General features: G+C 35.8%; 1 protein-coding gene across 2 annotated transcripts in view; it reads left to right on the top strand.

The window, feature by feature from the left end:
- SLCO1C1 (solute carrier organic anion transporter family member 1C1) overlaps nt 1-22,348 on the top strand; it is a 510,734-nt gene that overhangs the window by 466,574 nt on the left and 21,812 nt on the right. The window contains exons 3-8 of one of the 2 annotated variants that reach the window (XM_004435431.3): nt 3,675-3,807; nt 8,780-8,904; nt 12,389-12,535; nt 14,319-14,417; nt 16,190-16,435; nt 17,468-17,632. In XM_004435431.3, the coding sequence (XP_004435488.1) occupies nt 3,675-3,807; nt 8,780-8,904; nt 12,389-12,535; nt 14,319-14,417; nt 16,190-16,435; nt 17,468-17,632 (915 nt within the window). The remainder of the gene's footprint in view (nt 1-3,674; nt 3,808-8,779; nt 8,905-12,388; nt 12,536-14,318; nt 14,418-16,189; nt 16,436-17,467; nt 17,633-22,348) is intronic. The other variant, XM_087442695.1, reaches the window with a different exon arrangement.

Here is a 22,348-nt window from a genome sequence, read left to right as displayed (position 1 = left end):
CATTAGAGCTCTTAGCATCTTAATCATAGTTTTTTAAATTCCCAGTCTTATAACTACAACATCCCTGCCATGTCTCATTCTGCTGCTTGCTCTGTCTCTTTAAAAAAAAATTTCTTTTTGTCTTTTGACATGTCTTATAATTTTTTCTCAACAGTTGGAAATGATGTACTGGGTAAAGGGAACTACTGTAAATAGGCCTTTAGTGATGTGGTGGTGTGGTGTGGGGCAGGGGAAGCATTCTATAGTCCTATGAGTAGGTCTCAGTCTGTTAGTGAGCCTGTACCTCTGGACTGTGAACTACATGCATGCTTCTCAGTTTCCCTCCCCCACCTTCAGTGGGACAGGATGGCTAGATGGCAGTTTTCTTTATGACCCTACAACTCCGATAGATCAAAGAAGAATTGTTGATTTTTCAGTTTATTCAGATTTTTACTTGTTGTTAGGATGGAGGGGCAACTTCCAGCTTATTTGTTGGACCAGATAAAGAAAATCCTTTAAATAGATTTTTTTTTATATGGAGTGAAGTAGGAATCTCTCTATATTATTATAAGCAATTGTCCAATCACCACTAATTGAATATATACTTAGCTCAATTGTTTGTAATATCTTCTTTATCATATATTAACTTACCATTTAAGTGTAAATCTTTTCTATAAGTCTATTTATCCCAGACTTAATACAGGACTGTTTTATTGATTATAGTTTTATAATTAGCTCTCTTATCAGGCAGGAAAATCTTCAACTTTGTTCTTCAAATTGTTCTTGGCTATGCTTGGATAAATTTCCTGAAACATTCTATTTGGTTTTGATTGAAATTGCATAGAATCTGTGGATCAAATCAGATAGCTGACACTTTATGGCATTGAGTCTTCATGCCCATGAACATGGTATATCTCTCCATTTGATCGGGCCTTTTTTGTAGCTGTCAATATTTTATTTGTAAGTTTCTCTATAAATGTATCACTTATCTTTTATTAAATTTATTCCTACATATTTAAAGTTTTTGTTGCTATTGTGGAAAGAATTTTTGTTACATTTCCTATTTGGTAATTCCTGGAGTATTGGAACAATATTGATTTCTAGGTGTTATCTGTATGCGGCAACCCTATTGAACTTCTGTTGATTTTAATTGATTGTCTGTAGATGCTGTAAAGTTTTCTGAATAGAAAATCATTTGGTCTGAAACATACGACAATTGTATATCATTCTTTCTAATTCTTAGCTCTGATTATGTCTTGTTTTGCCTTATTGCGTTGGCCTCAGTATTATGTGAATAGAAGCAGTGACAATGTGCATGCTTCTCTCATATATGACCCTAATGAATATGCTTTTAAAAAATGTCACCATTAAGCAATGTGTTTGCTGTGTGGTTTTGATAGATACACTTTAAAAGTTAATTTGCTCAGTTTTTTTCTTATCATAAATGAGTGGTTAATTATACATTGAATGCTTTTACTACATCTGTTAAGATAACCATGAAATTTTTTTCCTTCCATTATTTAACATGGTGATTTAATTAATAGATTTTTTCTTATTTGGTAGTACATTTGCACTCCTAGAATAGACTTTACTTTGTCTTTTCTTTCATTGTCCTTGTCTAGTTTTGGTGTCAAGGGTATATTAATCTTATAAGATGAGTTGGGTAGATTTCTTTTCTGTTATCTGAAAAACTGTGTGTATGTGTGTTTGTGTGTGTGTGTGTGTGTGTATACAGAAAGGGAGAGAGAGAGACAGAGAAAGTATGTTACTTGAAAGTCTGGTAAAACATATTTTTAAAACTCTCTGGACCTGCTGTCTTTTTCAGAGGCTAGTGATGGTAGATGTGAAAGAATTTTGATATCCAATTCAATTTTTACAAATTATTCATCACCGTTTATGTTCCAACTATATCTTCTGAGAAGTCAGAAAGGATACTAAGTAAAGGAAGCAAAAACTCCAACAGATATCACAGATGCTGAAATGGTATCATGTAGTATTTGGCGTACTTACTAATGCAACACAGAAACAGCCTGTAAACATTGAGTCCTTTATTGTGAGGGGTTGGTGGTGAGGGGTTTGGGGAAAGGAGGTGGAGGGGGACACATACCTTACCCAAAAACTGAAAGTCAGCTTCTACTTTATTTTGGTTTATCTACTGTGACACATTAACAAAAGTATAGACATAGTTTCAATATAATGTGATACAAAATCTAAATACTTAGATGTCAAATGAGAAATCTCATACACAATTTTTTTCAATATGAAAATCAAAAAGAGGTTAATTCTTCCTAGAGCCATAAAGCCTGGAGCCACTGTGCAAGCTACTTTTCTCACTATCGTTATTGTCCTCAAGGCTATAAAAATTGCTACTCTTTTTACACTTGACTAAAGCTGGCAATGTGAATAGACAGTGGTAAATTACATGATTGCTTACAGATGTAAGGAAACCCACTCTTGCTAGAAAATTGGAAACATTGAGGAGAACTTCAAAGCAAGGCCACCCATCAGCCATCACAATTGATTGCTGTGGAATTGCTAAGTTCTTCTTCTGTCTAGTGCTGCAGTTCTTAAAAACTAAATATTCCAAATGAAAATAGCTAAAACTTTAAAGCCTCTTGAAATCTAAGACTCTAAACAGTGTTTATCAAAGCATGTTCTGGGAACCGTCTCCAATAATACATGTGAGCTAGGATTAAAAATGCAGATTTCTTGGCTGGTACCCAGACCCATGGAATCAGAAACTATTGGGAGCTGCCAAGATTATGAATTTTTAATGTATCTATTTCTCTCACTACCCCTTTCCAGTAATTTTTGTGCACAGCAAAACATGAAAACATCTTCCCTAAAGCATGTTTAATCAGTTATCACCATCATCAACTAAATTTATCACATGCTTCTCTAGAGACATTTTAGAAAGGTGTAATTCCCACCTTTGGAAAAAAAACAACACATTCTTTATTTTTTAAATAAGAGTTAGATGGGTATCTTTTATGGAGATTTTGTATTTCATAAAATTTATATTATAAGTATACACTGAAGTTATATAATTAATGTATTCCTGAAGTTATGTGGAGTAATTTTTATTTTTGAGTCTTATCTTTTTGTAAAAAGTATACAAACAAATTGTAAAGAATCATTTGTGTAAATAAGAGTTTCATAGTTGGATTTCATTTAAAGTGAGGTACGCTTGTGTTTTGCTTTACTTTCTATAGGGAATATCAGCTAAAGCAAGAATATGTAATGTATGTTTCAAGAGCAAATGGGAAACTAGTAGAAGTTTTAATAGAAAACTTTAATAAATGAAGAAACAGTGATAAAGTTTACTTCAAAATCATCAAAAAACATTTAAGAGAACAACTAAAGGAAGGCTTCTACAGTTTGATTTACTGATAAAACATTTTAAAAGGACAAATGATTAGGGTGGGTGAAAATGAAGTAGAAGGTTGGTAATCAAAATCTCTTGACACAGGGATGAGATGATTGAAATAATGAGTATGAAGACAATGTCCACAGTCATATCAGGTTAAAGGAAAGACAGACAAATGGTGGGAAACATGGTGGGGAGATGGTTTCATCAAAACAAAACATGGCCAGATCTGCTGTAGACATTCATTGATTTAGTTATATTTATTTAGTTATGCTGATAACTTTTTCTAAGTTCTTTAACTTATGAACATTTCCTCTTTTCCCCAAAGGGAATCTTTTAGTTATAACATTTGTTAGCTACTTTGGAGCCAAACTTCACAGGCCAAAAATAATTGGAGCAGGGTGTCTAATCATGGGAGTTGGAACACTGCTCATTGCAATGCCTCAGTTCTTCATGGAACAGTAAGTCTCACGCAATCATCTTTTTCTTGTTTTAACTGACAGCTGCATTTTTCCTTTTTCATAATTACAATTAATTATTTACATGAAAAAAATAACCCATGGCTTAAACCACGATAATTTGAATCTTATTTTTATTACATCTTCTTTGTGCAAAATTTCAGAACACTTACAATTTTACTTATAATTTAATAATCTGTAAAAAAAATTATTGATATACTACTGTGTATTGATGGCAACAACATTAAAAGGAAATTTTTACTAATATGTCTTTAGTCAATGTTTTTATTTAGCTGTGCTGGCAAAATATATAAGCAAAAGGAAATTAATATATTGTGTGGTAAATGTCAAATGGATATCAAATGGGTAATGAATGAGTGCTATAGACGATATGCTGGATCATGGTGCACTTGAGTGGCAGATTATTGACTTAGGGATATATTATCAACTCAAATTACTATTCAATGTTCAAATACTATCTCATAGAACTTTCTCAGTAGAAGTGGGGTGTCTGTATGCTTTAACCGTGAGTCTATTTTTGGTACTTTTGTTAGTACTTGCATACAACTTTAGTAGTTCCAAAAGTTTTCACCTTTATTATATCATTTTACCCTACAACAACCTGTGGGAGTAGGAGAACATGGTTTATCTTTTGTATTTTAGAGCTAAAGACCATGACTTAGAGAGTCTGGTGACTTTCTCAACTATAGGTGTCTTGTAATCACAGAACCAGGACCCTAAAATGGATATTCTGACTTCTTCATGCATATTCATGTTGCCTCCCTTCTCTGTGGTTACCTATTACTGACTGAGAGAAGTGACTACCAAGAGGTTTTGAAGCAAGAGTATATTTTAGAAAATTATATATCAAGCAGTAATTTGATTATTGCCCACTCTAGATCATTGTATTGTGACATTTTAGAGCTGGAGAGACTTAGAAATGATCTGGTCTAAACTTTTTCTCAGATTCAAAGGTCACTTATGTAAATATAGTCAGATTTTGACCTCTGTGGCCAATCTGTTAAGGAAATATGCAGAATCCTCTGTGTGGGATCTTTCCTACCTCTTTGGATGATTTCCCTGGCCCCTTCATTTTTGTTTATTTGGAGAGGGATCTGTGGCTTTGGGACTTCTGCCTGTTCTATGGACACCCATCTGGCCTTCTTTCCAGAGGGCAGAAGTTTCTTTGGATCACTGAGGTTCTACCAAGGTGTTATATGGGGCCAATGGATAAGGAGGAAGCAAAGGAGAAGACTGAGGAAATGGGTCTCCAATCCACCTAACCCCTGCTTGATCTACAGCTGTGCCACTGTTAATTTTAGTCATTGAGCCTCCATGCAACAGTTTGCTCTTAGAAAAAAGAGTTCCACTACTAAAAAAAATTAAAAATTTGAAAGTAGTTGTAGAGGATAGATAAATCCTTGACCCTTGACTTAATTCATTCTGCAGTGGAGCGCTTGCTCTTCTATGTGACCTTGAGCAAGGTACTTAACCTTTCTAGTCCTCGGTTTATGCATATTAAAATAGATATTACAGATATTAAAGATAATACCTAGCTTATAATACAGTTGCAAATTTAAATGAGATGACATAGGTAAAATGCTTGCCAAGTTTCCTGACATAACTAGTAGCCGTGTCATTAATGTTGTGTATTGTTACTAGTCCTCCTTAGATAATTAAGCCCCTTGTTTTAACTGGAGACCAGAAATGGTTTGTCTTAAAGGTGTTGTATTCACATTATTAATTTGTTACTTCAAGCTAATGACAAATACAAAATACTAGTATGCGAAAATCAGGAGGAGAAGTCTATCTAAGAGAAGGTCGGATAGGCAGCCAGGCTAGTACTGACAAAGGATGTCAAAGGGACAAAGATAGATTCTTATCTACTATCTTTTATATGTTGAAAGATATATTTGTTCATTCATTGTTTAGTGTCTGCCATTTGCCTGGTACTGTGCCAGGTAACAAGGCTATTTCAGTGAGAAAAAAGCAAAATGAAATAAAACAGAAATACACACACACACAATTCTTTCCCTCATAAAGTCTGCTGTCTACTGAGGATTATTACAGTAACTTTTTTTCAACTTTTCACAGCATTAGTCACTAATTGGATACTTGTCCAAATTATAATTTTTGTTCTCTAAAAGACTACCATATTCTGTCTGCCTAGCAGAAATACCCTTGATGTCCAACAAAATATAATATTAATAATGAATATCAGTTATTAAGGGCCTATCCCCAATAGGCTGTGTTTAGCTTTATGTGTGTTATCTCATCTGACTCATGAATTCAACAAATACATATTGATCAGTGTTCTAAGTAATGGGGATAGAGTAATGACCAAAATCTCTACTCTCATGGATCTTATGAGGAGGAGACAAACAATAAACAAACAAATAAGTAGAGATATAATATGCCAGCTAATGTTACGTGCTATCGAGAAAAATAACCCAGTGCAGACCCATAAGGAGTATGTGTGTGGGGGGTTGCAGTTTATTTTATTTTATTTTATTTTATTATTTATTTTATTTTAATTTATTTATTTTTTTGTGAGGAAGATCAGCCCTGAGCTAACATCCATGCTAATCCTCCTCTTTTTGCTGAGGAAGACCGGCTCTGAGCTAACATCTATTGCCAATCCTCCTCCTTTTTCCCCCAAAGCCCCAGTAAATAGTTGTATGTCATAGTTGCACATCCTGCTAGTTGCCCTATGTGGGACGCAGCCTCAGCATGGCCGGAGAAGCGGTGAGTCGGTGCGCGCCCGGGATCCGAACCCAGGCCGCCAGTAGCGGAGCGAGTGCACTTAACTGCTAAGCCACGGGGCTGGCCCAGGGGTTGCAGTTTAAAGCAGGGTTGTCAGGGGATGCCTCACTGAGATGGTGACATTTGGGAAAGTCTGAAAGAGATGAAGGGGAGAGCCATGCAGACATCTGGGGAAGAAGATTCTAGACTAAATGTATAGTGAATGCAGAATTCCTGCAGCAGGGGGGAATCTGGCGTGTGGGTGAACTGCAGGGGGGCCTGCGTGGCTGAAGTGGGATGAGCAAGGAGAAACATAACGGGGAATAGGAGAAGTTGTCGACGTTATTTCTCAAACTTTGACGGACATTTGAACCATCTGAGGATCTTGGTAAAATGTAGATCCTGCTTCAGTGGCTCTGGAGTGGGGTTTGAGCTTCAGCTGATGCTGCTGGTCTGCAGACCACACCTCGAGCAGTAAGTTGCAAACAATCACAAGGACTTTAGCTTCTCCTTGGGGTGAGATGGGAAGCCAGTGGAGAGTTTTGAGCAGAATGGCATGATCTGACTTATGTTTTTAAAGGTTCATGCTGACTACTGCCTGGAAAAATAACTGTGGTGGGGCAAACTTGAAAGAAGGGAGAATATTTAGGAGGCTACTGTAGAATTTCATGCATCAGAATCAAGACTGTGTCAGTCAGGGTTTGAATCCAGGTCAGAACTAAAATCCCTGATTTAAAAGCATCTATACCACTGGTCGCCTATTCAATCACTTCTTTGTCTCCTTATCCAACAGAGCCTAAATAGCCACAGATCATGTCATAGCTCCCATTTTACAACTAATAAAATTGAAATTTGAAGAGATTAATTGATTTTTCTAGAATGTCATATATAGTAATTAGTGACAAAGGTGGCACTTGCAAAAAATTCCATTCATTCAAAATCTAAATAATTGTTGTGCTTGCAAGAATTGCCTTTTGATGGACTGAATTGAGAATGCTCAAATAATTAAAAATTTTCAAAATACTACATAATCACTATTGACACTCATTTCAAGAGCCTTGAGGCATTGTAACAGTCCCTGGTATCTCTGGAATTATTAAAGGAAGGAAATTATATTTACCATGATTTAAATGCTAAAGGTTCTCCCGTGTAGCTAAGAATTGAAAAACAATTATCCTCATTAAGTGGTTCTTAACCTATTTTGGTCAGGGGACCATTTGATAAAAGTGACAAAAACTGTGAACCTCTTCCCTTAAATATTCACATACATACAAAAATGTTCTTACATTTTGAATGGGGTTCATGGACCCATTGAGGTGTAGATTATGCAAAACTGAGATAAGGTAACCCATTTATTAACCTGAATATTTTAATAACTCAATACATATTTTCCTTACCATGCTGAATAGGTTTTTACTATTAATATTTCAAATATTTTAGGATGATCACTAGCCTTTAGTCACGTGGTGCCTGAAAAAAATGAGAATCAAGATGATGCTGTGCCGTCCTTTTACCAGGCACCTCTTCCCCGAAGGGTGCAAGTGGAGCAGAGAAATCGGCTCATGAAGGAGAATTTGAGAGGGAGCACGGCGCTGAGGAGTTGTAGATAGAATTATCACAGTCCTGCCATTCAGGATTGGTTCTTCAATCCAGCTGCCATTGGAACCTTATAAATAGAGGAAAGGGTAGAATTAGAAATAACTTAGTGCTAGATTAGTAAACTGTAGAGAAAAAGGATAACATCTGGATGGATGGTTCAAAATGCCCATGTATCATTATCAGTTCTCTGGAATCAGCATTCCAGTTGTTCTACTAAATTTACAACTCTACGTACAGTGTGCCAATGGCCATAGTTGTTAAATTATTGCTTTTCCTCTGACTCAGAGATAATCATGACTTTATCAAGTGTTGGATATTTTTTCACCAAGGGAGTAGGTGATTTACAGTCATTATTTTATATTAAAATGATCCTCTGTGAATAATTCTCACTTCTATTTTTTTTCACTACACTGGTTTGTTGACTGGTTGAGATATGGTGTAGTATCTATGAACCAGATCTTCTGGCTATCTCTTCAGAAACCTCTGCTGTTAAGTCCTGGTTTTGTTTAGTGATTCAGATTCAGGGAGAGCTGCACACTCAAACAGGTACCTAGTGAGTCCTGTAGTATACATATAATATTTTTACCATGATTTTAAATGAGTTTGTAGTAAAGAAAACATTCTTTTTATACAGGTACAGATATGAAAGGTATTCTCCTTCCTCCAATTCCACTCTCAGCACCTCTCCATGTCTCCTGGAGTCAAACAGTCAATTACCAATCTCAGTTATGGAAAAATCACAATCCAAAATAAATGATGGTAAGATGATTTTTTTTTTTTTACTTTAGTTGAATAAGCAAGGTTTTTTTAAAAAAAAGTTTTTATGTTCTTTAGTATGGACTAAAATGTCGTATGTTTTTGCTGTCAAAATCTTTAATACTTAAATTGAGATGTTGGCGTGCCATACAAATTCTTAGAATATAAGGTAGTATATGATGGGATCCTAAGAAAATATGCAGACGATCAAATTTTATGGAAAGAAGGGACATTAATTTCTGGTGACTGAGAAATCTTCCAGTGGTTCCAAATAAGAAGGGCTATGAAATCAGGGTAAAGCTAGTTTAGCACGTACAAATCTCAGTCCATTGTGCAGATATGAAAGAAGTATATTTTTCCCTAGAACTCAACTTAATTTCTGTGTTCAACCACTTTTCATCAGAATGACAAAAACTTAGTCTCAGTCAATTTGCCCCTAACCTCCACCCTTTCTCCCAGGGGTTGCTTACATTCTAGGGGGCTTACATAAGAGTAAAGGGGGAAGTCGCGGGAGGAGGGCTCTTGGTGTTCTTAGTCCGCTATCAGCTTAGATATCTAAAATCCATCTGACCACAGTGTTTGGTCATACCTGTCACTTTGAGATCTTCATATGTCCACGTTTGTGTCCTTTTTAGCACAGCAGTTCTCTCCGATGTAGAAGTGACAATCTTGGAAACACGGAAATAATTCTACTTTCCACACAAGAGAGGATGCAGGGAATTTTGTTAGAATGTTTAGAGTTCCACATGGCTGATGCATATTGCACAGCAATGCTATGTGTGAGCCACCCTGAAGAACATGGGAATCATCTCTTCTGTATTACTTTGGACATTGGAAACCCTTTGAGGATCCGTAGGAAGGGATCCTTAGCTATACTGTGCAGCCATCTCATCTCTGGGGTCTTGCTACCTCCCTGGACTCTACATGGCCACAGGGGCATGGATTATCCCCACTCATGGAATCCACAAAGCTACCCACAGGTGTTTGCTATGTCTCTGGGATGCTGCACAGGCAGGAGCTCAAATCTCTCTCCACAGCTGTTCAGCATCAACATGCTCAACACTTCCTCCCCGCTACCCCAATCTCACTCCCTAGTCCTCATTAATGCTTTCTTTTGAGATGTCTTTCCCCTGGGCAATGAACACTAGAGGTCTGGCTATTTGAATGAATGGAGGGGCCAGAGGATTAAAAGAAATATAGAAATATGAAGGAAGAAAGGCAGAGGACATAAACATGTCAAAAGTTTACTCTGTCCTGCTGCATGAACAGAAGAAAGTAAGCATTCTAGAAGAAGAGGAGAGTGAAAGAAGCTAATGGATACATTCAGGAGAACATGTATAAATCAGTGGATGAGAACAGGGGGCTTATTTATGTAAGGATATAACAGATAATAAATTTAATTCAGGTCCATATAAAGAGGCAAGCAGCTGAGCTAAAGAGTTTGAACTTTCATCTGTACACAATGCATAGTCATTGAAGATATTTTATCTTGTTTTTAATTTTGACTGTCTGGGAAAAGACATGATATAAATGACAGTAAAACTAATTAGGAAATATTTAAACTTTTAATATTAAAAAGAGACACATTGGGTTTAGAGACAGGGAATGAAAATGTTTTTAATGTAAAGAGACAAGTTATTAGGCAGGTACAGAGTATAAGACTCACAACTCAATCCTTTTCTTTCTTTTAAATGAGGTCCCACTCCCTTCAAGTTATAGACATATGTCGACATTAGGCATAGTGGACACAGGCTCATCCTAAAGGTGATAATGGGGTAAATATAGGACTCTTCTCAAAAACGCTCCATACATGGGGCCAGTCCTGTGGTGTATTGGTTAAGTTTGACGTGCTCCGCTTGGGCAGACCAGGTTCACGGGTTCCGATCCCAGGCGTGGACCTACACCACTTGTCAGCCATGCAGTGGCGGTGACCCACATACAAAATAAAACGGAGGAAGATTGGCAACAGATGTTAGCTCAGGGTGAATCTGCCTTAGAAAAAAAAACGATGCTCCACACACATCCTCCTTTCCCCCCATAACACTCTAGAGCAGAGCTGTCCAACATTCTTTAGGATGATGGAAATGTTCTATATCTATGCTGTCCAATACAGTAGCCATTATCCACACGTGACTTTTGAGTACTTGAAATATAGCTAGTGTGACTGAGAAACTGAATTTTTAATTTTATGTAATTTTAATTAATTTAAATGTCCATAGCCACATGTGGCTTGTGGCCACTGTATTGGAAAGCACAGATCTAAGGTGTCTACACTTAATCTACAAGATTCCTCTACCAACAAGCTTCTTAGAATCACATAAATGTTAGGGCTAGAACTGACAGTAGAATCAATTTTTTGGAAAAGGAATTCACATTGTATTTTGGGGAGTGGACTAGAAATTCAGAGAAGATAAGAGAAAAATCCATGGTTACTTGGCTACATTTCCAGAAGAGGCAGAATCAGGACTAGAAGCAACATGATTGCACAGTAGTCTTTTCTGTTACACAGTCTGATTAATTCACACGAAAGCACCCACCTTAGTTCTTTATAACCTATACTTTACCTTCAAAAATTACTTTAAGGGTTACTAATAGGTGAAAATAACTCCTAATTCATAGGATTATTAGGAGAATTCAATTTTAAAATGCCTTCAATCCACTTAGCTTAGTGCCTGGCAGAAAAGGAGTATTCAGAAGTGGTGATTCTTGGAAATTGCTAATATTATCACTTTTATTCAAGTGACTAAACTCCTCAAAGTATATTTCATTTATAATATGGGAGTAATTATCCCACTACACGTGATCATATTAAGACATGACTTTTATGAAAGCATTTTAAAATTGTTAGCTTTGAATTTCACTCCAGAAATACCGTTAAAAGGTTCTTTTTGTTGGAATAGTTATACTACTAAAGCATATAGGGTTTTACATTTTTAAATAATTTGTTTCCTAAACAAGAGCCCTAAATCTGGTTATTCACTATCAAACAATTGTAATTGTAGGCAATGCCCCAAATTAAAGTGTCATCCATATAAAATTTTGAATTTCAGATAAAACTCGGTCAGCAACAAAATTATACATAATTTTTGGTGAAAAATAGAAAATTTAAAGATTAAGGCGAGAAAAGCCTTGGTTCAAAATTTTGTATTTTGTCCCAGACAGGATATTGAATGTTATTGGAGTGTAGGAATGCAAAGAACTCAGTGTAAGGATGAAATAAAAAGAAGAGAGGAAATAAGAAGTAAGGGGACAAGAAGGAGAAGCAATGGAGTTCCTCGGTCAAAGTCTCTGGGGAATTTACACTGCCTCAACTATTGAAGTTATAAAATATTTTCCAATCTTGCTCAAACTTCTATCAAGTTATGTCTATTGCAAATGTCACTTCTGCATTCTAATCCAATTTTAGGACAACTTGTAGAAAAGCAGAATAAATATTTAACTTAGTTAGTGATCCGATTTCAATCCTCTTGTTTGCTTTCATTTCAAGAATGCGAAATTGATGCCAGCTCCTCCATGTGGGTTTATGTTTTCCTGGGGAACCTTCTTCGTGGAATTGGAGAAACTCCCATTCAGCCTCTAGGCATCGCCTACCTTGATGATTTTGCCAGTGAAGACAATGCGGCTTTCTATATTGGTAATGCCCACTTCGTTCATCTTCTTGGGAAGCAGGGTACCCGGTTTTCTCAACTCCATTCTAAACTAAATAGGGTGTGGACGGTTTTATGCTTCACATCCAACTCCGTTATTCAGTTCACACATGTCTGAAGTCCACACTGAGGGTTTGGATAATGAAGAAACTTCGTTAGAAGGACCTATCACATTAGGGAAAGAACTAACTGTGATTAAAAGAAAATAACTGTGAGGTCAGCTGCAATGATGTATGACCTTGTGCAAGTATCTTCATGGACTTCAGATTTCATAGATTCTTTTTATCGGGCTACTGTACTGCTGAAGCATTTAAGTGTTATATATATTTATATATATATATATTTAATTTGTTTCCAGAGCCCAAGAAACTGCTTTCCATTTTATAAGCCCTGATTATTTAAAGCATCTTTTTCCCGTGAGGAATAGGCAACAAGGAATCTGGGATCTCAATAGCAGGTACAAATGGATAAAGAAAAATATAAGGAGGAGAGCAAGGCCTGAGCTATCCTATGCTTGGAACAGGTCTCAGTGGCTAGACCAGCAGCTAAAATCACAAAGACCAAAATATATCAAAGGCGAACTCCAAGGCCAGGTACCTTTAAGCAGCATTTTTTGCGCGCCTCTTATGTCCTGGAAACTAAGTTTCTTCTCTGTTTCACACATCAGTCTTGATTTGTTGGGGTTCTGAACTTTCGAAGGCCTAGGCTTCAGGGACAGAAGGACAAGATTTAAATTCATGGAGGGAGGCTTTAGCTAGGTCCAGTGTGTAGTTCTACCCTGGCTGTGCACGCAGAGCTCTAGACGGCTCTGATTACAGCCAAGCATAAAAAATTAATTAATTGAAATTAGAAACAGGGCACCTGCTCTAATGGAAAACTGCAGCATAAATCAGGAACCAGAACTGGAACAGAAGCTCCATCACATGTGCTAGGCAATTACTCTGGGGAGATGCATGCAGATGTCTAGGCGTCTCCTTTCTGTCCAGGAGCTCAGAGCCTGAGTACTCCCTTCTCCCTCTCTTCTATTCTGAAAAGGATCTGGTATCTGCTGTTTACTCCTCCAGTTAATTTAAATTAATATCCCAGGGATATGTGTGTATTAATCTCTGTGATGGAATGAAAGGCAGATGGGAGATATTTTGCAGAGAAGGGCTGTCTCTCTGGTTACTAGAGGCAGTGTCATTTACGCAATCCGCTCACTTACCTGTTAGACGTTAGAGCTGCCCCGGCTGGTCAGGAGCATTCCAGAGAGCACCTCGCCCCTCTCTCAAGTCTAGCTCCTTTGCTGGCTGCATCTGGGGACCTGCATAGTTACTTCTCTCCAAATGGTCCCACAGAAACTGAACGCACGCACTTTTTCACTAAGGTGGAAGAAATCAATTTTAATGTCAAAATGAGTTTTATGCTTAACCGACCATAAAAAGTTTTGAAAGACTGTCAAAATAGTATAATTCTGATTTTTATCAGTGGGGGGAATCTAATCCTCAGGAGTGAAGTTTGCTCCATTTGGGGGAATTAACTTCTTCCGAGTCTTGGTGTTATTTTTTTACTAAGAGGTAGTTAATACCTTAAAAGTTCCAGAGCTGAGAAGGACTTATTTTCCTGATTCAACAAGGTTGAAAAATTGACAAAATAAGCACACTTAAGTAAAGAGTTGATGAACTATTTTCAGCTACTATTGGAACTCACATTTCTTGTTTAAAAATTTATTAATTTACAAAGCAAAGAAATGGTACCCATTTTTTTTTTTTTTTTTTTTTTTTGGTGCAGGGTGTGTGCAGACGGTTGCAGTTATAGGACCAATCTTTGGCTTCCTGTTAGGCTCATTATGTGCCAAACTGTATGTTGACATTGGCTTTGTAAATCTAGGTAAGGGAATTTATTTTTATTTATTCATTTATTTTAGTTACTATAATTTTTTTAATGAGGGTGATGTAGAAAATATCAAGTTGCCTTTTTATAAAATGACAGGATGGTAATCATTCATAAAATGAAAATAATCCACGGAAAACTAATTATTGATATAATCATCACGCACATTAGTAAATGGAATGTGAAAAATAGGCAGTGATTAGAACTGGATGACCCATGGTTTGTTATTCAAATGTATCTTTTTCACTTCTGGTTTGCCAGTTCAAACACATTTCGGCAGAATTAAGACTAAAAACTGTGGCTACTTGTTGGTTTCAGGTGTATCAACATTATTACAGTCACATCAATTGATAATGTATTTGCAGACTTGCTAGAAAGACCAAGGATTGAAAGTCTTCTGGCAACCAAGATTCCCTTTTTACTGTACAAATCTTTTTTAGGTGGAGGCATATTATAGTGAGACTAGCTTTCTTTCTGAGAGAATACTTCTGTAGGGAATAAATGGTGGACCTCATCTTTCCATAGCTATTAATTTGTTTCTTTCCTTGTGAGACGTGCCCCCTAGAAGTAGATAGCATTTTTCTGTTTTTTTAAAAAAGAATTAAAAGAAAGCAGTTAGAAACAAGAAAACAAGTTTTATTTTTTAAAATTCTGGAATTTCATTTTGAAATCATTGTGTGTTAAAATAGAATGTAAAACTCCTGCACTAATTGTTCTTTTTTAGTGAAGTAAACTGCAAGACACATTCCAAAAATTTTATTTAATCATTCATTAACCTCCAAAATTTATTTTACAACTACTCTATCGCAGGTATTGTTTTCCCACAGTGAACAGAATAGTTGAGTTCCTTGACTTCTTGGAATTTAAAATCCAGTCATGGAGACTGATTTAGATAAGAAAATCTAGTAGGTGTGATGAGTGGTACAGAAAAAAATTGTTAAGGGGAAGCAATGAAGATGCAGTAATAAACTAGTATAAACATTTTACCGAGTATAACGTAGTGACAATTGAGCCTAGTTATCAAAGGACATGTCTTTATTTTGTTGCTCTCACAGAATGTGGTGGCAGTAGAGTATTGTAATGTGTTTTATAGTTTCTTATATAGAAAAAAACCCCACATGATTTGGTTCAAAAAACTTTGTCAATATTTACCTTTTAGTTAAATAAGAAATGGTGTCAAAAATAAAGTTTTTATGATGAATAAGATATTGACATTTCATTTACTTATACAAATCTTGCTTTAGACCCAGAATAGTTCTGAAGTATTATTAACTATCATTTAATAAATAACCTTCTGAGTGATTCAGACTAGATTTGGGCCAGAGGGTGTAAAGCATAACTCTTTCTTTGAGTAAAATCTTAAACAGATGTTCAATATGTCAATCAGATGAAAGTGGTACTGATTTGGGATAGCTGGCAGAAGGTTTCGAGCCCTCATAATTCTCCTCACATGATGCTTTCTTCCTGCCACGGGTTCAGAGGTTCCTCTGCAGAACCCCAGAGTGGAGTGAGAACCCTCCCAGTATTTAGACTCTATACTTCAATCTAAGGAACAAAAGAAGAAAGCATCATGCTCCAGAAACACCTTCTTTCTTCAAAAAAAGCAGGGTAATAATAATGTTCAGATTTTTAAAAAGTTATCATGTATAAATTATTGGATATTTTTATGATGTGATAGAGTTAATGCTAGGATTTTTTTAAAACAGAGGCTTATTTCAACACATTAGCTTTGCTGTATATGCTATTTGGCCATCCTCTCTCTTTTTCAGATCACATAACCATTACCCCAAAGGACCCCCAGTGGGTTGGTGCCTGGTGGCTTGGTTATCTAATAGCAGGACTCATCAGCCTTCTTGCAGCTGTGCCTTTCTGGTGTTTACCAAAGAGTCTACCGAGGCCCCAAAGTAGAAAGGATTCTAATTCCTCCTCTGAGAAATCCAAGTTTATTATGGATGATCACCCAGACTACCAAATACCCCATGGAGAAAAAGCAAAAATAATGGAAATGGCAAGAGGTGAGCTAGATTCTCCTTGATTTTGAAGCACTTTCAGTTTTCCTGTTGAGACTTTATAGGGGACCTATAAATAATATCCCTCTTCTCCCCTCACATATTCAGAAAAAATTGAGAAACTATACAGGAAGCAGAAGTAGAGATCAGAAAGTCAGCTTTATTACTGGAAAACTGATTAAAGAGCATGACCCAAAGACTTGATAACTTTCCTTGCTGACATCCCCACACTCTCATCCCCTCAGTTTAGACCTTGTGTCTGCCCCTACCTGGGGTTGCTGCTTCCATCAGTCTGGGTGGACAGAAAAAAAGACTGAATCTTCAGGGCTGGTGGCCTTTTAGCAAATGAGACCTGCTTATTTGAGAAATGTGTGCCTGTGCACATCTCCCACCAATGACCAAAGGAGTGAGTGTGCTGTGGGGTAAACAGCCAGATGTGTTCTAGTGAGTTCCCTCCACGTGAAGATGGGTGGCCACGAGAAAGCTCGGTCCCTCTCCCTGCCTCCCTAGCAAGCAATATTTACGTTTATAGAAAATCTTCCCATTTCTGTTTGGATGCATTATAGGAAGAAGCGAGAATTCCAAAGCTCATTTCTTATACTAAAGTTTATACATTAAATGGAGATAACTTTCGTATTCCTTTCCCTGTGACCATGACTCAAGTTTGAAGAAGAGAGACCATAAAACAAGTTCTTGAAGTCCTGCCTATGACTCCCATCTCAGTAGTGAGGGAATATTCTCATCCCTCTAGTCATTTACCCACATCAGTTAGAAGAATCTGTTCTTGTCTGACATACTTCTGTCATCTAGATATTATGCCTGTAGAAATGATTGCGTGTGTCTGGATCTGAACCTAGCCAGATCTCAGCCTTGATGTGCCAATGGCTTAATATCCATAGTGTGTGTGTGTACCACACTATAGATGCTCCTAATACCTATGACAATGGGACTCAGTCATCTAAACCCTGCTGCCAAGCTTGTCTCTTCTTCCAAGTGTGACACTGTCTTTCAATACTGCATGCTATTTTTGTCTTATAGATTTTCTTCCATCACTGAAGAATCTTTTTGGAAATCCAGTGTACTTCTTATATTTGTGTGCAAGCACCATTCAGTTCAACTCTTTATTTGGCATGGTGACATATAAACCGAAGTACATTGAGCAACAGTATGGACAGTCATCTTCGAAGGCCAACTTTGTTATCGGTATGCTTATCTGTCCTTCATGCTTTCTAGTAGGCACTATCTTAGCTGCATCTTTTTAACCCTTAGTAATTTTAGAGAAAAATTGTTCCAGTCTTTGGAGTGAAGGTAATTTATGGCATTTTAGATATGAAGTCAAAAAGTGAGTGAAAAATCTAGTAGAGTAAAATATTTAGATAGTCTGTGGTACAACTTTGTAGCAAAAGTTATTCACAATTGTGGATGAGTGACCATGAGAATATTCTGTAGAGCAAGCATGCATTTTATTAGGAGATTATTAATACGGATATTTGTTTTTCAAGTGTAGTCAAAATCTTATAACAGTGGCCATTTTACCTGAACAGTTTCTAGAATTATAAAAACTGAGAGTTCAGACAGGTTAAAAGGTATTTCATTGCAAAACGAAGTTTATATTTGCTCAGACTCAAAAGACTTTTGACTCCTGGCACTTGGGTTATTTAAAAGGGCCATGTTTCTAGCACAACAGTATAGTCACTAATGAGAAAGATATTCAAGGGCAAAGGGAAGCATGAAGAAATGAATGAAGAAGCACCAGAATCTACGAGTACAGGAAGACCACTCTGGAAGTAATCGGATACTTTTAAAACCAGGATTAGTTCCTCTAGTCCATGAAGATGTCATTTAATGCTACTGTTTCAAGGCATAAATTATATTTTATTCCTTTAGATATTTTTTTTAGGGTAGGAGACTCCAATGTTTTAAAATCATTCTTCATAAAATATTTAAAGAATTGCTCTATGTATCTATCTCTGAAAGAGTCCTCAGGGCAAAAAACAGATGAGCATTTTTTAGGAGATATAATTTTCCCGTAACAATCCTGGATAATGGACATTTAGCAGATGCGAATCTAATGGACTCTTTATTTAGACTATTCATCCCCTAAATTTTAGGTGTTAAGGCTCTACCACTGAACTTTTACTTTCAACATTAGTTAGTTCAAATTAATTAAATTTTGTTATTTAATGGTTGACCTGAAGAGATATTCTAGGTTTTGTTTTCACCAACAACCCATCCATGCCCATCAGTACTTTATATTGACTTTAAGAAGAATAGAAGAGGAATGAAAATTTGAGACATGCTTTTTTATTATTTTAAAAATTCCTTTGTGTTTACTGAGATATAATTTACAAGCACAGTAAGTCTACAGACCTTAAATGTAGTTTAGCTGGATAAATGCTTACATGCATATTTATCTGTGTAGTAACCATCATCCCGAGCATATATAGCACATTTCAGTATTCCAGAAGGCTCCCTCAAATCTTCTTCCATTCAATATTCATCCCCAAACTAATAACAATTCTGAACTCTACCATGATAGATCAGTCTTGCCTGTTTTTGAACTTTATATAAGTGGAATAAGTTATATACTTTTTTGTGTTTAGCTTTTTTCAACTGAAGTGAAATCTATGAGATTCATTCATGTTGCTGTGTGTAGCAGTTGTTTGTTCTTTTTCATTGCTGTGTAATATCCTATTACATGAATATACCACAATTTATTTATTTTATTGTTGATGGACATCTTGGTTGTTTTCTGCTTTTGGCTATTAGAATTAACACTGCATGACCATTCTACATGTATTTAGGTGGGCAGATTCACTCGTTTTTCTTGGCTGTGTCCTGGAATAGAATTGTAGGATGATAGGGAGTATGTACGTCTAGATCCAGTAGATATTGCCAAAACATTTTACAAAAGAGTTCTGAAAATTTATACTCCCATTAGAAGTGTAACAGTGTTCCAGTTGCTCTACATCCTTATAATATTTTGTATTGTCAGTCTTTTTCATTGTAATCATTCTTATGAGGTGTAGTGTTATCTTATTGTGGTTTAATTTGCATTTACCCTGCTGACTAATGATCTTGAGCACTTTTTCTCAGGCTTATTGGTCATTTCAACATTCTCTTTTATTAACTCTATTCAAGACTTTTGCCCATTTTTATTGGATGGTTAGTCTTTTTCTTATTGATTTGTAGGAGTATTGTGTATTTTTCTCGATACAAGTTCTTTATTGAATATATATTGCAAATATTTCCTCACAGACTTCAAGTTGCCTTTTCACTCTCCTAATAATGATTTTCCTACTTTTAATTAAGTCCAATTTTCAATTTTTTCCTTTTTCACTACTGCTATTTTGAACCTGTTTTAAGAAATCTTTGTCAAACCCCAAAGTCATGAAAATGTATTCCTAATATTTGTCCTAGTAGCTTAATTGTTTTAACTTTAACATTTAGGTTATAATCTATTTCAAATTATTTTCTTGTATAATGTGAAGAAAAAGGTCAAGGTTCATTTGTCAAAATGAAAAGACCATCCTTTACCCATGAATTGTAGTGAAGGAACATACCTTTAAGTATGTGTTTATTTCTCATTATTCAACTTGTATATAACACTTAGAGATTGTGGGGCATTTGATTTTGCTCTTACTAGAATGATAAGTGTTTTTTACTTCAAATTGAAAAGTTTATTTCATGAAGTAAAATTAAGAGCATCATTTGTGGGAAGGTACTTATAACATAAATGAAATTATATGTAATCATTCACTTATTAAGTAGTTAACACATGAAATACATTTTGCCTGTAAAATTATTGCTAAGGATAATTAGCACAAATGAAAGAACATGAAATTCTGAGAGATTCAATGGCTTACCCAATATCATAATGTATGTGTTATACATATACATGATATAGCCAGGAATAAAATTATTTCCCCTGAGTTTCTAAATTGTATTTCCTCACTAGAAATTATTTTGTTTTTCTGTAATTATTTTTGGAAAACTGATAAGAAGAATATAACTAATAATTTTCTTTTGGACTGTGGCTGATTGATTTTTTTTTTTTTTATATGAGGAGGACTAGCCCTGAGCTAACATCTGATGGCAATGCTCCCCTTTTTTCTTGAGGAAGAGTGGCCCTGAGCTGACATATGTGCCCATCTTCCTCTACTTTATATGGGACACCGCCAGAGGATGGCTTACCAAGCGGTGCGTCTGTGTGCGCCCGGGATCGGAACCTGCGAAACCCAGGCCGCTGCAGCGGAGCGCGTGCACTTAACTGCTTGCGCCACTGGGCTGGCCCAAATTTGATTTTTTTAAATCCGTGACCTTTCTCTGTTACTCAAATGAACTTTGAGATCCAAACAAACTCATCATCAGAATTTTTAGCCGTCTATCAAAGGTTGCCTAAAACTCTAATCCCTCATAGTTTCTGACTTGTTATGTCTATAGATAATTCAAGTACTTTTATGAGAGATAAGGAATAGTGTCTAGTAAATTCACATCATTATAACTAGAATCCTTTCCTGAATCTGTCTTTGTTTCACATTAGTAAGTATGGGATGTAGTGGAGTTAAGGGAAGTGGGTAAATTATTCAACATCCCTAACACTTATGTTGATTATCTGTAGAGTGATGAAAATAAATGCATCATTAGGTTGAAATGAAGATTAAATAAGACATATAAAATGCATCGTAAGTGCACATAGCTGTCAGTCAATAAATAATATTTTCTCACTTCCTTCTCTTCTTCTTTCTCTTTTCTTCTCCCACTGTCTTTTCTCCTTCATTTTTTGCTTTGGGCTACGTGACAATGACCCTTTCTGTGACAAAATATGGAGAGGCACAAAGAAGGCACATCTCTTTCTACTTTCAGAGAAGGCGTTTGATATGACATGAAGGAAAGAATAAATAGAAACTTCTCTAGGCATTCAAGGGCTAGCTGTAACAATGACAATTTATTTTGCTGTACATGTTTTTATATGTTGGCCACATTCTTTCTAAAGTTTAGAAATAGTATTTTCTCATGTTAATTACTTTAACTTTGCAAGGAAAATTAAAGAAAAACAAAAATATTTCAAATTCAAGGACTAGGAAATACGTGGTGAAATGAATTTGCCTTTTTAAATGTATAGGATTTAAAAAAAAAATTTCCCATTGCAGTTTCTACAGAAAGAAGTTTGGATAGACAGCTGAATTTACTGTATAAGCTTCTCCTATCACTATGAAGTTATACGCAAATGATCTGATCTTTTCTTTTCCTTCTTAATACACAGATTGCAATTATTTAGTCATTTTCTTAATTTCTTGGAATTTATGAGTTAAATAAGAAATATAGTAGACAAGATACATCGACATTGACTATCATTGACAACAATGATTATCATTCTAAATTCTTGGAGTGTTACACAGGTGTATAAGGAAAAACTAAGAGAGTTATTTGGGGAAAGGTAATTATAATAGAAAATATTATTATTTTTTTGCAGCTAAGCTAGCATAGCAAATTTATTAATTGTATTATGGTATGTTCTAGAATTAAGTAAAGCTCTATTAAAGATGTGTAAGGAGATGGAAAACAATTTTACTTTTATTATGCCCAAGAAGGATAGCTAATTTTACTTCTTTGCACCCAATTGGCTATATGAGTGAGTAAATTTTTCCTTGCATGTCTCTTTCTGTAAAATTCAGATCTTAATACTTATTTCTGCCAACATTAGAGTAATATTGTGAAGGTCCGTGATATAACATGGACTTTTATTTCACTGAGAAAGAGGTTCTAAAAACATTCCAAACTACTATTATTATTATAACTCATTACTATTTCATCCTAATGACTAAGGCTGTCGTGCATCTATATGCAAATCAAATTTTCCAGTTTATATTACAATTGTGCTGACCATCTTGAAACATTTTACACATCGCTCATAAC

This window comes from Ceratotherium simum, chromosome 17, assembly GCF_057802395.1.
Source record: "Ceratotherium simum simum isolate JZ-2026a chromosome 17, ASM5780239v1, whole genome shotgun sequence".
In the NCBI taxonomy this organism is placed as follows: domain Eukaryota; kingdom Metazoa; phylum Chordata; class Mammalia; order Perissodactyla; family Rhinocerotidae; genus Ceratotherium; species Ceratotherium simum.
The sequence above is the reverse complement of the archived record's forward strand: the minus strand, read 5'-3'. Positions and strand labels throughout refer to the sequence as shown.